This window comes from Pyrus communis, chromosome 7 (assembly GCF_963583255.1).
Source record: "Pyrus communis chromosome 7, drPyrComm1.1, whole genome shotgun sequence".
In the NCBI taxonomy this organism is placed as follows: Eukaryota; Viridiplantae; Streptophyta; class Magnoliopsida; order Rosales; family Rosaceae; genus Pyrus; species Pyrus communis.
The window spans coordinates 11,634,561-11,648,376 of record NC_084809.1 but is presented as its reverse complement, the minus strand read 5'-3'; the positions used below and the strand labels follow the sequence as shown (position 1 = coordinate 11,648,376).

The window sequence follows — 13,816 nt, the reverse complement described above, 5'->3', positions numbered from 1 at the left end:
CCAGAAGAGGGGGATAACCGTGACTTACCATTTGTCTCTTAAAAAATAAAAAAAATAAAAAAAATTGTAGGTATCTAAAGAAATAAGGTGTTCAAAGATGAAAATTAGATATACAAAGCCCACTCATTAAGATTCATGGGCTAGCTATTGGTTTTTGGGCTTCATAACCCGGCTTTGGTTTTACGTCTTGCTCACCTGCTAAGATTCTATTTTAACAAGAATGAACAAATAAATTTGACCAAAAAGAATGAAAAAAATGGAAAAAGATGGAGACGACGCCTGAGAGATTCGAACTCTCGCGGGGAAACCCCATGTACTTAGCAGGCACACGCCTTAACCACTCGGCCAAAGCGTCGTTGGTGTTAGGGTCTTTTCACCTATATATATATATATTACATATGTTGCAATGTGTTTTGTCTTATCAACGGTTCCGGCTGTACTTTATTTGCACGTTATTTAGACGTTGTATTGTTACAAACTGGACACATGGAACACTTTGAGTCTTTCCCATACCAATTCATTAATTGAGTGTCTAAAAATTGTAATCTATCACCATCGATTATCTTATAAAAATTGATTAGTTCAGATGAAGTTTCATGTTAACTAATTGATAATACAATGAAAGGCAACATAGTTCTTTTTTTTTATTTTTTTTATTTTATGATAAAAGACGAGATATTTCATTCCAAGACTATAAGCTAGGCTAAATAGTACAAGGAAAAAGGACGTCCTCCTCTAGAAGATCACATATAAATAAAAGAAGATTACCAAACTAAGTACAATTACTCTCTAAATGAAGAGCAAACCTAGCAATTCTATGGACTGCAGAGTTGGCATCTTGGCGAACATGGGTAATAGAATCTTCAGCGATCATTTCCATAGAGGGTTTGACATCTTCTATGATAGGTCCAACAGTCGACGAATCAGTAGAAGAATCATTTAATGCGGAAACAATTTGAAATGAATCACTTTCAAAAATTATATTCTGTAAACCCCTTTTGATAACCAATTCAAACCGACTTTAATCGTCAACGCTTCGATTTGAACAAGGAAGAACACCTCCTGGAAAACAAATGAAGCAACCCCAATAAAACTTCCATTAGGGTCGCGGATTACCACACCCACACCACCAACAGTTGAGTTTGGAACCCGCGCCCCATCCAACGTAGTTGTTGTGCCCACCAAGCAACAAAGGTGTGCATGTTGCATCTCAAGCACAACAAATTAAGATTGTGCATGTGCATATCAAGTGGGGGTTTGCAAATGGACATATTGTTTTGTTACGGTTTGACGGTTAAGACCTCTAATTCGATTGAGAATATGTGTACTTAGGATTATGATATGTGTTATTATGTTATTGGTGTTGAGAAGTGAGGGAAATGAGGGATCTTATATGTGCTTATAAGTAGTTGAACTACTTTTCATATTGCCAATTGATTTTATGATGGAACCTCAACTTTCTTCATGGTATGAGAGCAAATTGTCCATGTATGAAGCCCAACGATCACACGTATTTCACGTCACTCTATTTGTGTTGTGCACAATTATGCTTGAAAATTCGTCTCACGTGAGGGAGCCTATTGAGAGTAAATCCCATATCAGAAAAATGAGGGACCTTACATATGCTTATAAATAGAGGATAACTAATGAAAATGGCTTGAAAACTTTAAGTTTTAACGATAAAGACAAAATAAAAGGTAAAGTGAATAGTACCATGATTGACTTTTTAGTATATAAATGTAGTTTTTTGTTAAAGTGTACAGTACTGGGAGTTTTTCGTTAAAGTTCCCTATAAATAGTTGGGCTACTTCTACATTGCCAATTGGTTTTATCGTGGAACCTCAACTTTCTTTATTGTATCAGAGCAGGTTGTTTCATGTATGAAGCCCGTGTTCCACGTCACCTTATTTGTGTTGTCCACAATTATGCTTGAAAATTCATCACACGTGAGGAGTGTGTTGAGAGTGAATTTCATATCAGAAAAATGAGGGACTTGCATGTGTTTATAAATAATTGAGCTACTTCCTATATTACCAATTTTTTTTTATGTTGTAATCTCAACTTTCTTCAATTGGATGTGTCTTAATGTAGTTATATGAGTGTATACTGTTGTAATTTATAAATACTCTCAGTTGTAAATTGTAATTATAACACCATTAATTGAATGAAAGTGAAAAACAGTTATTCAGTTTCTTCTCTCTCTTCGACTTCTGTGATTTCTTCAACTTTTCTCTCAAGATTACTTAGTACAGTTGACATGATTAAATGGATTGGGTTTTGATCTGAATTCGATGTAGGAGATGAATTGAGATTCTATGCCCGACAATTAGATTATGATCAATTTCGATACTTCGACTATAATGGGTTTAGAACAGATAATAGATAGATATCTTAGCCGTAGAATACAAGTTGAATGAATAAAGTGGAAGGGTGCATTGGTTGTGATGTGCGATCATCGTATGCCACTAAAGATCAAGAGGAATTATAGGATGACAATATAGCCAGCGATGTTCATGGCACGAAATGTTGGGTGGTCAAAAAGGAACACATGCAAAAAATGAATGTAGCAGATATGAGAATGCTTCGTTGGATGTGGGGGCACACGAGAAATTATAGGATTAAGAACGAGGATATCAGAAGTAAAGTGGGAGTGGCCGCAATTGAAGATAAGATGAGAGAAACTCGGTTAATATGGTTTGGACACGTGAACCAAAGACCTACAAATGCTTCGATTACAAGATGTGATTATAAGGCGAAGGCTCATGGCAAAAATGGAAGAGATAGACGGGAGACTTTGAAAGATATTGTAAGAAAATATATAGAGTACTTGAAGTTAACGAAAGACTTGCGCAAAACCGTGCATAATAACGTTCTAGAATAATACAATTGACCCTACTTAATAGGATAAGACATGGTGGTTGTTGTCCATAATGGGGTTCCAATTTGTATCAAATCGGAGCATATGTAGGGCTATTGAGACAATTACTTCCACTACTAAGAAAACTTTATTTTGGTTGCCAATCCATGAGCTTTATTGATTAAGCAAAAGATCGATTACGATCGAATCCAATGGTCAGACTGTAGGTGTATTAAGGTTTGGTTCAAACCTATCCAATCAAAATTTCGAGCTGTATACGGACCCTCTGAGACAGATCTTTTGGTTGCCAATGCATGAGCTTTATTGATTAAGCAAAATTTACACAACGTAGGATTCGAGAAGGCCCTCCAGCCAAGGCATACAACGCGCCATACCCACATCCCCAGCCCTTCATGTATATATACAAGTGGGCTAACTGATAACTTACAAATTGCACAAAACAAAGCAAAGTGATCACCCAAATGCTAGCTGAACAACCTTAATGCTAAATCTCACATGGAAGCTGTATACCGAGTGCTGCTCCACCTCACAGCAACCGGACTCCTCACCAGATGGCTACCATCTGTCCACTCAATAGACCCGTATCGCTCTCCGTCATCATACCCAACTCCTCTCCTGAATGTAACCTCATAGCTCAGACTCTGGTTTTCTTCACTGAACTCCAGCTTGCTCGGCGAAACGCTGATCTCAACACCAGCCGGAGCAGTAACATTCACCTTATAAACTGCGTCCACATTGCTCCCCACATTCGTAGCGACTCTCTTGTACTTAACCAGGCTTTGATCCGAGCTCAAGATGACAGAAAGTGAAGGGTAATTCAGATCACCAGGACTAGCCAAACTGTTCTTTGTGCATATATCAGAACCAGTAGGCTTTCCCAAGAAAACCGCAATTTGCCTTGGACTGTACCCGATTGAGCACAAAAATGCAACATAGTCATTCACATTGAGATCGTAAATCAACCCGGGATTAAGAGCTCTGTTGGGATCAACATGTCCTGCTCCATGAACAAAAGGAGTCGACTCTTTCCCTGTTGCAAGGTCCCTGATTTTCTTACCTGAATCGTCTAAAGTGTAAGCTGTTGTGATCAAAGCAGATTTTATAGCAGCGATCGACCAATTCGGATAGGCCTTTCGAAGCAATGCAGCAATGCCGCTCACATGCGGGCACGACATAGATGTCCCCGAAATTATATTGAACTCGGTTCTTCTAGGATCAATTTCCAAATCCGTGGGGGCAGACGCTCCAGTCCAACCCGCCAAAATGTTCACTCCAGGAGCAATCACATCGGGCTTGAGAATCTCTGGTGTAAGAGAATTCGGTCCTCTGCTCGAAAAAGCTGCGACCTTTGGGGCCGGCGGCGAAGTCCCAATTACAGTTCCTCGGAAAACAATTGTGGCCGTCGGGTATTGGCTCAATCTGATGTATTCCCTTATCTGATCGGCGGCGATTTCACCCACCTCTGTTGCTGGGATAAGGTGAGCATCAGCGAGAAGCTCTTCTCCGCTGTCGGCTGTGTTGGCCAAGATAAACCCAAGCCCGCCGGCTAGCTTCACCGCGCTTCCCTTTCCGACTCTCGCATTGCCGCCGCGATCACAGACGACAATTTTTCCCTGGACTTTCGATGGCTTGAGAGCCCCTGCGTAACAGTACCTGCTTCCGGCGTCTCCGCCGTATATTAATGGAAGCTGGTGATCGACTAGAGGCTCGCCGGAGTACAATGAAACACCTCCGAAAACCCGGTTATCGCCGAGGATAACATCGGCTGGGAACTCTCTGTCAACGGTGGAAGCGCCGACTGTGAGAATCCATGGAGCTATGTTGGTGGCCGTAAATGGGTTGGGCCCAGAATTACCGGCTGAGGCGGAGACGAGAACACCATGCTGGGCGGCCCCGAAGGATCCGATGGCTATAGAGTCTCGATCGTACGGTGGAGAACGACCACTGGCTCCGACGGAGAGTGAAATTATGTCAACGCCGTCGGCAATTGCTTGATCCATAGCGGCCAAAATGTCGGAATCGAAACACCCAAATGACCAGCAGATTTTATAGACGGCGATTCTCGCCTTGGTGGCCATGCCTCTGGCTTCGCCACGAGCGTACGAGAACAAGCTGGCGTTAGCGACCGGGGAGCCGGCGGCGGTGGAGGCCGTGTGTGTCCCATGGCCTTCGGTGTCTCTCGGCGATTTCGATTCATTCGATTCGTCCATTAATCGTCCGATGTAGGCTTCGTAGCCGTCGAAGTAGGCTCTGGCGCCGATGATCTTGCGGTTGCAGGATGAGGATGGGAAGTCCGGGGCACTGACGCACGTGCCCTTCCATCGGGACGGAACCGGGCCGAGACCCGAGTCCGAGAAGCTCGGGCGCTCCGGCCAGATCCCGGTGTCGAGGACGCCGACTATGACGTCGTCGGCGTAGTCGGAGTTGGGCCATAAGCCGAAGGATTCAGCGAGGCCGAGGAAGCTGGGGGTGTGGGTGGTGTGGAGCTGACGTGGCTGGTCGGGCGTGACGGAGAGGACGGCGGGGTGGGAAAGGAGCTGGGTGGCCTGAGAGGATGTGAGGGCGGCGGAGAAGCCGTGGACAGCGCGGTCGTATGTGTAGATGAGTTTGGTGGGGTGGGGGGACGGGAGGGATTGGATGATGGAGGTGTACCAGCTCCGGTGAGAGGAGAAGAGGGTGGGCTTGTCTGATTTGGACACGTGGACGATGAAGGTTTTTGGACGGTCGGATAGGTCGGGCGGGATCGAGAGCGCAGCAGGAACAAGAAAACAGAGGAGGAAAAGGAAGGGAAGGAGGTTGGAACCGGCCATTGCTATCGAGTGTTTGATTCCTCAGAAAGAGGAGGAAAATCAACAAATGGGTTTGTCCGCAGAACTGCGAAACTGGGTGTGGGGTTTTCTAATTGCCACGTGGCTCCATAATTTTTGTTACGAATGGATTGGTGCGCGAATTTTAGGCAGGTTCATCCGATTGCCGTAGCTGATTATTTACGGTTGGATTTTGGATTCCGAATTTTGGAGGATGCGAATGAATAATGTAGCCGCGATGATAGGCCTGCCACATGACATAGGGTGGGACCGGGATTTTAAATTCGGTATTGCAGGCAAAACGACGGCGAATGGGGGAATCAAGTGGAGTGTGGTCCATCACTCTAGTCTATACCCACCACCACCTACGTAATCACCAAAAAATGTACGTACTTTTAAATTTGAGATGGGGGGGGGGGGGTGTGTTGTAAAGTTTGGTTGATAAATGTTTTACGTTATTACTAAACCAACAATCTTTCAACTTGCGACAGAGTCCACAATATCATATCGTTTGAGTTTGTCTCAAAAATGATTGAGTCAAGCAAACTACAAGCTCGAGTTTGCGTTCGTGTTTACAAAGAGCTGAGCTCGAACTTGAAAAAAGTTATTTGTGTCGTAAGTACACGGCCGACCCTGAGGGTGTATATCTAGTGCCACTGCACTGGACTACTGATTTTTTTCTCTCCTCTAATTGCTTGTGCAAAATAACAAGAATGCGCCTATGGTGCAAACGTCCCGTTTATATTGTAAGATTGTAACAAAAACGACCTTAAACACGCTTTCACAAGGTCAGAGACAAACTCTAAATCAGCAAGGAAAAAAAAATTCAAGTACCAAAAGGTAAGAACACCAAAAATTTAGGGAACAAACATGATATTAACAATACTCGTAAGAATTAGATGACAACGTGAATTTTATCAAAATTTGGTCTCTTCTTAGTTGCTGATTCGCTTCCCACCATACTCGAGTGGGCAAAGGCTGTTCTAGTCTCTTCTTAGTTGCTTGATGACCTCACAACATAACACAACACATCAAAGCTACCCAACAGTGGTGCGGAGACTAGAACAACTTTGCCCACTCGACTTGGGATCCATCACACAACCAGTAGCCTTAACACCACGCTTAGTTGCAGCCGACGCTATAAGACTCGACAACTCTTCTATGTCAGTTGAATCGTTTCTTACCAGATATTTGCACTCAGACGAGTGTTAGAACCAGAACCATATGATGTATTTTCTCTTACAAAACGGTGGGAGAAAGAACCTATTCCCTTTCACCCTTCTAAACAAATAATAAGATAAATTACATACCAAATTTCAACTCCGACGAAGCAACAAAACATGGTAACTTTTAAGAACCAGAATTGTTGCTCAATAACAATAAGATGAGGTCAGGGAAGAAGGAAAGCATAAATTTGACACAGCAAGCAGGAACATTGTTACTTGTTCAAACAAACAAAAAACATTCTCAGACAATTTAGTTTAGAACGATTCCGTAACAAAATCTCATGACAAAAATTAGGTCTATGATGCTAGTAATACCCAGAATTGGCAAAACAACAGTCATTCCCCAACAAACACAGACATAGGAGCTTCGATAAACAAGACAATGTCTGATTGATCACCGCAACCTTCTTGCCTCCCTCTCGGACTCAAGCAAGGTAAGGATATCCCCCTCCCTCACTGGTCCCTTGACATTCCTCATGATAAAGCGGTTCTGGTCATCCAGAAACTTGACTCTCACCTGAGTCACCTGCCCACGAGATCCAGTCCGTCCCATAACCTTGATCACAATAGCATGCTTAATCGTGGATTCCATTCTTCGCGGAAAACAGAATAAGAAAGAAAAATTTAGAATGCACAAATATTTGATTTAGTTTCAAACCCTACAATCTAGTACATCAGAGTTAGCGAAATCCCATCGTACTTAGGGAGGATACAACGGTATCCAAAGCATAACGAATTTACGAAATAAGTAAGACACAAATTCAAATTCAAGAACCACCACAAAACAGAGCAAAAAACTCAATAGGGCTTCAAAATCTCATGGTATTTGGTAATTGCTGCCACTAAGAAGTGAGCACCAAGCTTCAAGGCAACTTCTTGAAGATTAAATTTTCTTTGAAACAGAATATACAGTAATATAAACCCTAGAAAATGAGATTACAGAAAATTTAATCATTATTCAACAGCTCCTCACATTTTACGATATTAATAAATTAGATTGGGTTCTGGGTACCAAATCTAACCCATATGTTTCTACGAATCAAGCTATAAAAACTAAATAAATAAAATTGTCAGGAACAATGAAAATTTCTCATTCATTCAGAAACCCAACAGAAACTTATTAAAATAATATAACATAGGATTTACATTATGCGAAAGATAAAACCCTAACCTGGAGGCTGGATTTCCAGATGAGAGCAATCGAGGTCGGAGAAGACGGGAAAGTGGCGGCGCGGAAGGGGAGGCTGAATCGCGAGACGAATGAACGACGCAGTGCAAAGTAGGAGAAAGGATAGGAAATAGTCTTTTGCATCAACTAGGGTTTGGGTTTTTATGTTAGGTTTACAATTTTACCCTTCATTCTATTTTTCATTTCATATCAACCAATAATTTTTACGTAATTTAGGGCCCGTTTGGTAAAAAGAGATTCAAAATTTTGATATTTTTTCCTTTCTAAAACACATGTTTTGATTTAAAAATTTTAAATCCAAAACCTTGTTTGGTATGAAACGTCTCAAAACAAATCCAAAACAGAAAAAAGTTAAGGCCCAGGCTCAAAACCAATTTCCAGACCAGTGGCCATTCGTTGTTGTTGATTTATCTCGGCCGGAGTGGAAGAAGTATTTTCTTCCCTTCTAATTTCTCTTATTTTACCTCACCTCCTATTTAAACGGTCACAATTAAACCACATCAACATCTTATATTGATTTTTTATAAAGATAATAAGACAAAAGAGTAGTGTGTGAGAAGAGGGAAATGAAATGGATGAGAATACAAGAGGGAAGAGGGCATCGTAGGCACCCCACATCATGCTCAACTGCCTCCACACCACTCAGATGCCAATCAATCACGTCCCAAACCAAACCGCATGATCTCTTCTACACGGAAGTCTGGGCAAAATAATTGGCATGAGCGATGTGATTGGCCATACCGTCTAAAGGATAAGCAACGCAGACCCGCACAAAGGACAAACTGCTCTGAATAAAGATACCTAACAATTAGCATTATATTTTGTAATATGATATATAATCTAAGAATGGTTTATGGACCACACGAATGGTTGTATTTTTTTTTTTATTAAAATAGCTTAAGCAAAAGTAGCATACAAATAGTGTGAGGCATAACCCAAAAAACTCAGTACATTTCGACAAAAAATAGCATACGAACAGTCTCTTAATTGGGCTCCACTCAACTTCTGTTTAAGCCGACATAGTGTCGAGCATATGGGCTGCCCCAATTAGTCCCGCTAGAGGGCCTTTTATATTCCATACATTTTTCAGTCATTTTTCAGTTACTGATAAAAAATCTAAACTAATTGTACGTTTTATCCAAAAATCAAGTAAATATTTTAAGGCTCAGCGCATGGTCTTGCAATGTTTCCGGAGCAAAACATTCTTTCACTTTCTGCTCGTCATATTAATGTTGGGGTAATGACAGATGGCTAGTTTGAAAGTTTTTTTTTAAATAACTTAAAGCGTTTTTAGAGAAAATATTTTTTTTTGTTCTAAAAACACTTTAAGTGCATTTTCAGTATTCATATGCGTTTTTACTAAAGATTAGATCTAAAACCTTTTTACTAAAACCGTTTTCAGTAATTTTAAAAACACTTCCAAATGAGTGGCCATATGCTTCGCCAGAAAATTAATTAATCCCTATTGATACAAAGACAAGAAAGAATGAATCATGTGACCATTAATTATAATACCATATAAAATAAGAGATGATGATTGAGTTAAATGTATTATCTTATTATTGGATTAGGTAAATGAGATATTAAATAATTGAGGAATATGTATTTTCTCAGAAGTTAGCCACCATTTCATAGGAAAAAAGACACTTAATTTCTTCATATTATATTTTCTGTCAGTCTAGTTGGCGAGTTTATCTAATTTTGACCCCCTAAATTCAAAGTTAATGAGTAATTTGGATATGCTAACGCGATATACGAAGATACCAGGTGATGATGTTATTGGGTTGGCATTACTTGGCTTTTGGTATGATCAATCTAAATCATACTAAAAATCTTTAAATATATTATGGGCGGTTACAATAAAAGTATTGGTGTATCAAGACTGATAATTTATTTATCTGGAAGTTCGAATTTATTTCCTTTTAAGTTTCTAGCAAAAAGGGTCAGTACGAATTTTATTTCGAAGTGGCATATTTTTCATGAAAATACTTAAGACCAAAGAGATCATTGTGAATGATTGTCGGTCGTAAATGAATGTAAGACCTATTTCAATCAACAGTTGACATTCAATCATGCGGGTAAGCGACTATCCTTAACAAAACTAATAAATTTTGGAATGGCTAAAGCTGAGGAAACAAATATTCTTCATACCAAGTTGCCATGTTGCATTACACGTTCGAAGGCTTGAAGCTCAAGCACTCGATAAGTAGATATCTGCTGGTAATCAATGATTGAGTTAAAGATATTGAAGAATATATCTAACGGCCAAAAAACTTGGTGTGGGTCCAAATCTGATGGGAAAACTAGTATAATTGTATTGTGGCCATTCATGCAGTGCACCAGATCCGGTTCCCATATCCTTCCCTTGTTCTATCCACTGTCCACCAGAGAGTCACTGAAATAGTGCCTGTCTGGCTCTGATTCTGGTGTTATTTTCTTAGTTGTCACTGCATTTCTGTGTTGGGTTTGTGTTGTGCCAGCCACTATGATTTATAAAACGGACAACGATTCTCTCCTTTTTTTTTTTTCTTTTCCTTCTTTTTTGTTTGAACGTTCAAGATTTCATCTTTGCAAAAAAAACGGAAAAAAAAAAAAATGGAAGAGGAGGGGAGGGAAAAATGAAGGGGAGAGAATCCTGTCCTTATAAAACCTCTTCGTTTACCTGTCATAGTCATCTTTTGTTTCAATTCTTTCTAATTTAGGTTGAATTGATAGACCTCTCATTGTCATTTAATCATATATTTAAAAAACATTTCACTTCCATCTTTCATAACATTAAATGTTATCGGCGTTAGATAGTCTAAATTCACGGGTCTACAATAAAAATAGTAATCTAAATCAATGTATGTTATCTAATGCTGGTAGCATTTAACACCATTAGAAGAAGAAAAAAGTTGTAGATGGGTGGGCATTTTCCATGTTACATGCAGGCCATGTGTAGGTTTCCACATTTCTCTTGATTCCTTTGCAGAATGATCCTTCCATTCTCATAAACTTATATATATATATATATATATATATATATATATATATATATCATGTCAACAATTTCACCTTCAAGTTTCATAAATATCAAAATTCTAGCAACATAACCATAAGAAAATTAAGAAAATTAAAGGAAAAAAAGGTTCTGTATTTCAGTACTAATTAATTAAATTACGATTAAAATTAAACATCTACCCTTAACAATTAAATTCCTTGCTTTTCCTTTCTGGGTTTTTATTTTCAGCAAATAAAATTGCAAATTCGCCAAACTTTTCCCAACTTTTGATCCTTATTCCCAATTTATTCTCCAGTAATCAATATCCTCAACCAGTCAGAGTCGGAAAGCAACTCTCAGACCTTGTGAGCCCTTTGCCTGCATTTATCTTTGTAGGACTACTTGGAGATGATCTCAAACCCCCCCTCGGAGAATCCAAACTGCGCCGGAGAATCTGTCTCATGGCAGATATCAAGTGAATGGTAGGGTTTGGAGGAGGCCCTGAGGCCTTAAACTTTTTGCAGAAGTTCATGTGTGTGGCCATGGCTTCTTCCGTGCTGATCAGCCTCTTCTGCGACCTAACAATCTCATCTTTTATAGCTTCTGCACACAACCCACAAATCCAATGGCCCTGATATCTCTCCCTCACGTGCTCAATGTACGCAGGTGTGCACTCTTCTGTTAATCCACAGCAGTCGCATTGTACGAACTCGATTTCGATGGAGGGAACGAGTTTTGTTGTGGTTTGTTGTGGCTGAGTTTCCGCGGCCGCGGCCGGTAGAACAATCGTGTCGGTGGTGACGACAGTTGCGGACATTGCCATTATTGTTAAACCTGCAAACAATGCGAGCAATGCAAATATGATTTCTAGAATCATGAGCAATGTGTAACATCTGATGGGAATCATGGGAAGTTATGTGTGTTTATTTTTTTTATAAGAAAAACAGAATTCGGCTTTGGATAACAAAAAACGTTGAGCTTCTTAGCAAAAAATAAACAAGGTTTGAGCTGGAAATCCCAACTATGTTCTTGAAATAGCTTTGTTAGTTTCTTTCTTCCTCAAAAGATAGAAAAATAAAATCATGGGTTTTGCAGATTAATTCCAATCCTATATGAATCAAAAGAAAAGAAGAAATCTTGCACCATTTTTTCTTCTAAAAATAAAATAAAAACATACTTGCAATGCCATGTAAATTGGTTAAAAACGTTTTCCTTTGAACTCAACGTATCACCAGTTCAGTTCCCCTTCCAATATCGCTTGCATCAAAACAAAAATGAAAAACATGTTTTTGAAAACGAGCTTCTCATTGAAAAGTGAAAACAGAGAAATATCTAGTTGCAATTCAAATGAAACAAGCTCAAGTTAAAAAAAAAAGAAAGTGAATAATTACCGGCAGAAACTGCAGAGCAGATCAAAACCTAAACCCGATATATCCTTTTTGGTTATTTTCTTCTTCTGAATTTCTGCTAATCTGGGTTTGTTTTCTGTGCGTATCCTCTATCGCTCTTTCTCCCAAGCTCCTTCTTCAACCTTCTCTTCCGCAGCCATTTTCTAAAGAAATAATCTTCAAACCTCAAAACTCTTTATCCAAACGGAGCCTTAATTTTCAGCTTTCTCAAACTTTGCTAGTTGGATTATCTCTTCGTCTTCCTGATGCAAGACTCAAACTTTGATCTCTTTTCTGTGTTTTTGGAAAGAACCCAACTCTTAATATTATGAGCAAACAAAGAGATTGCTTTTTGTTTCTCCTCCACAAAATCTTCTACTCAACAATAAATGAATAGCAGAGAAGTAGAGATACAGAGAGGAAAACACAACACACTTCCTAGAGAGAGAGCGGTGCAAGAGACAGAAGACCCAATGATTGAAGGCTTAAGGTGCTGGACTACTACTACAAGCATATTCGACCTCAGCAGCACTTGCTGTCAGGGAATTCTGACCGTTGATTTATTTGATTGCCAGCTAAGCATTATCATGTTTTCAGACTATTCTTACCCAATATGTGCTGTTTGGGGGGAGGTTTTTCCATTTTCTTTGTTATTTAAACCAATGAATTGCATCCACGTGTAAACCAAAAGCGCGTAAGCTACGGGTTTAATTGTTTGCTTTGCTTCCACAAGTCTTTTTTTTTTAAAACTAGACTCCCAGAGGAAAAAGAAAGCAAACAAACAAAACAAAGAGACTTCCAAAAGTCCTTTTTCCCAATCAAATTACCGCTAAGCTTTCAACCGATATGTACTACGCAAGCCCTAACTTGGTGTTCCCCAGCCTGCTTATAAATGGTAATCTCTATATTTCCACTACTTTTTGTCATTTCGCGACATGCACATGTATGCTCACATATCTATATTCAACCCAAAAATTTAAAAGTTCACAGCTCTTTCTTTGAAATCAGGAAAATAATATCATCACATGTGAGTTTTTACAATTTATATGTGGGTATTTCTGTCATTTCAGTTTTGGGCATGACTGGTCAATGACCGGTTTGTCCTATTTCAATCCAAAGATTAAGAAAATTGGTACAGTTTCCAATCTATTTTTCATGTGGGCCCCATATTGTCATGATTCCTCCATATCTTAGTAAACACAATAATGATCCGTAATCACAATCGGACTCCTTATTTTCATTCTGATTGCGAGTGTGTAAACACGCTTAATGTATTTACAAGTAATTAAACTGCTTTGCTTGAAGCTATAAACTCCTTCAAATAATTTGTTTAAATAAATTATGTACA

The 13,816-nt window shown here is 39.5% G+C and overlaps 3 protein-coding genes and 1 non-coding gene across 4 annotated transcripts; all 4 read right to left on the bottom strand.

Annotated features, from left to right (window-relative positions):
- Positions 1 to 273: 273 nt before the first annotated feature.
- Positions 274 to 355, bottom strand: TRNAS-GCU (transfer RNA serine (anticodon GCU)). Its single transcript has one exon. It is a non-coding gene; the product is annotated as a tRNA-Ser (tRNA).
- Positions 356 to 3,155: 2,800 nt separating this feature from the next.
- LOC137741144 (subtilisin-like protease SBT1.4) lies at positions 3,156 to 5,865 on the bottom strand. Its single transcript, XM_068480947.1, has one exon. It carries the CDS (start codon positions 5,686 to 5,688, stop codon positions 3,370 to 3,372), a length of 2,319 nt encoding a protein of 772 aa, XP_068337048.1. The 5' UTR covers positions 5,689 to 5,865; the 3' UTR covers positions 3,156 to 3,369.
- A 1,233-nt stretch (positions 5,866 to 7,098) lies between these two features.
- On the bottom strand, positions 7,099 to 8,215 carry LOC137739762 (small ribosomal subunit protein eS28). Its single transcript, XM_068479466.1, has 2 exons — positions 8,083 to 8,215; positions 7,099 to 7,504 (listed from the first exon to the last, which is right to left on the bottom strand). The coding sequence occupies exon 2, from the start codon at positions 7,501 to 7,503 to the stop codon at positions 7,306 to 7,308; it is 198 nt and encodes a 65-aa protein (XP_068335567.1). The 5' UTR covers position 7,504; positions 8,083 to 8,215; the 3' UTR covers positions 7,099 to 7,305.
- A 2,872-nt stretch (positions 8,216 to 11,087) lies between these two features.
- LOC137739542 (uncharacterized) lies at positions 11,088 to 12,609 on the bottom strand. The gene is made up of 2 exons (XM_068479148.1): positions 12,472 to 12,609; positions 11,088 to 11,914 (listed from the first exon to the last, which is right to left on the bottom strand). Exon 2 carries the CDS (start codon positions 11,901 to 11,903, stop codon positions 11,409 to 11,411), a length of 495 nt encoding a protein of 164 aa, XP_068335249.1. The 5' UTR covers positions 11,904 to 11,914; positions 12,472 to 12,609; the 3' UTR covers positions 11,088 to 11,408.
- Positions 12,610 to 13,816: the final 1,207 nt, after the last annotated feature.

What these genes read in the sequence shown, in the direction of transcription:
- LOC137741144 (XM_068480947.1), bottom strand. Translation starts at nt 5,688, where the DNA reads ATGGCCGGTTCCAACCTCCTTCCCTTCCTTTTCCTCCTCTGTTTTCTT.
- LOC137739762 (XM_068479466.1), bottom strand. Translation starts at nt 7,503, where the DNA reads ATGGAATCCACGATTAAGCATGCTATTGTGATCAAGGTTATGGGACGG.
- LOC137739542 (XM_068479148.1), bottom strand. Translation starts at nt 11,903, where the DNA reads ATGGCAATGTCCGCAACTGTCGTCACCACCGACACGATTGTTCTACCG.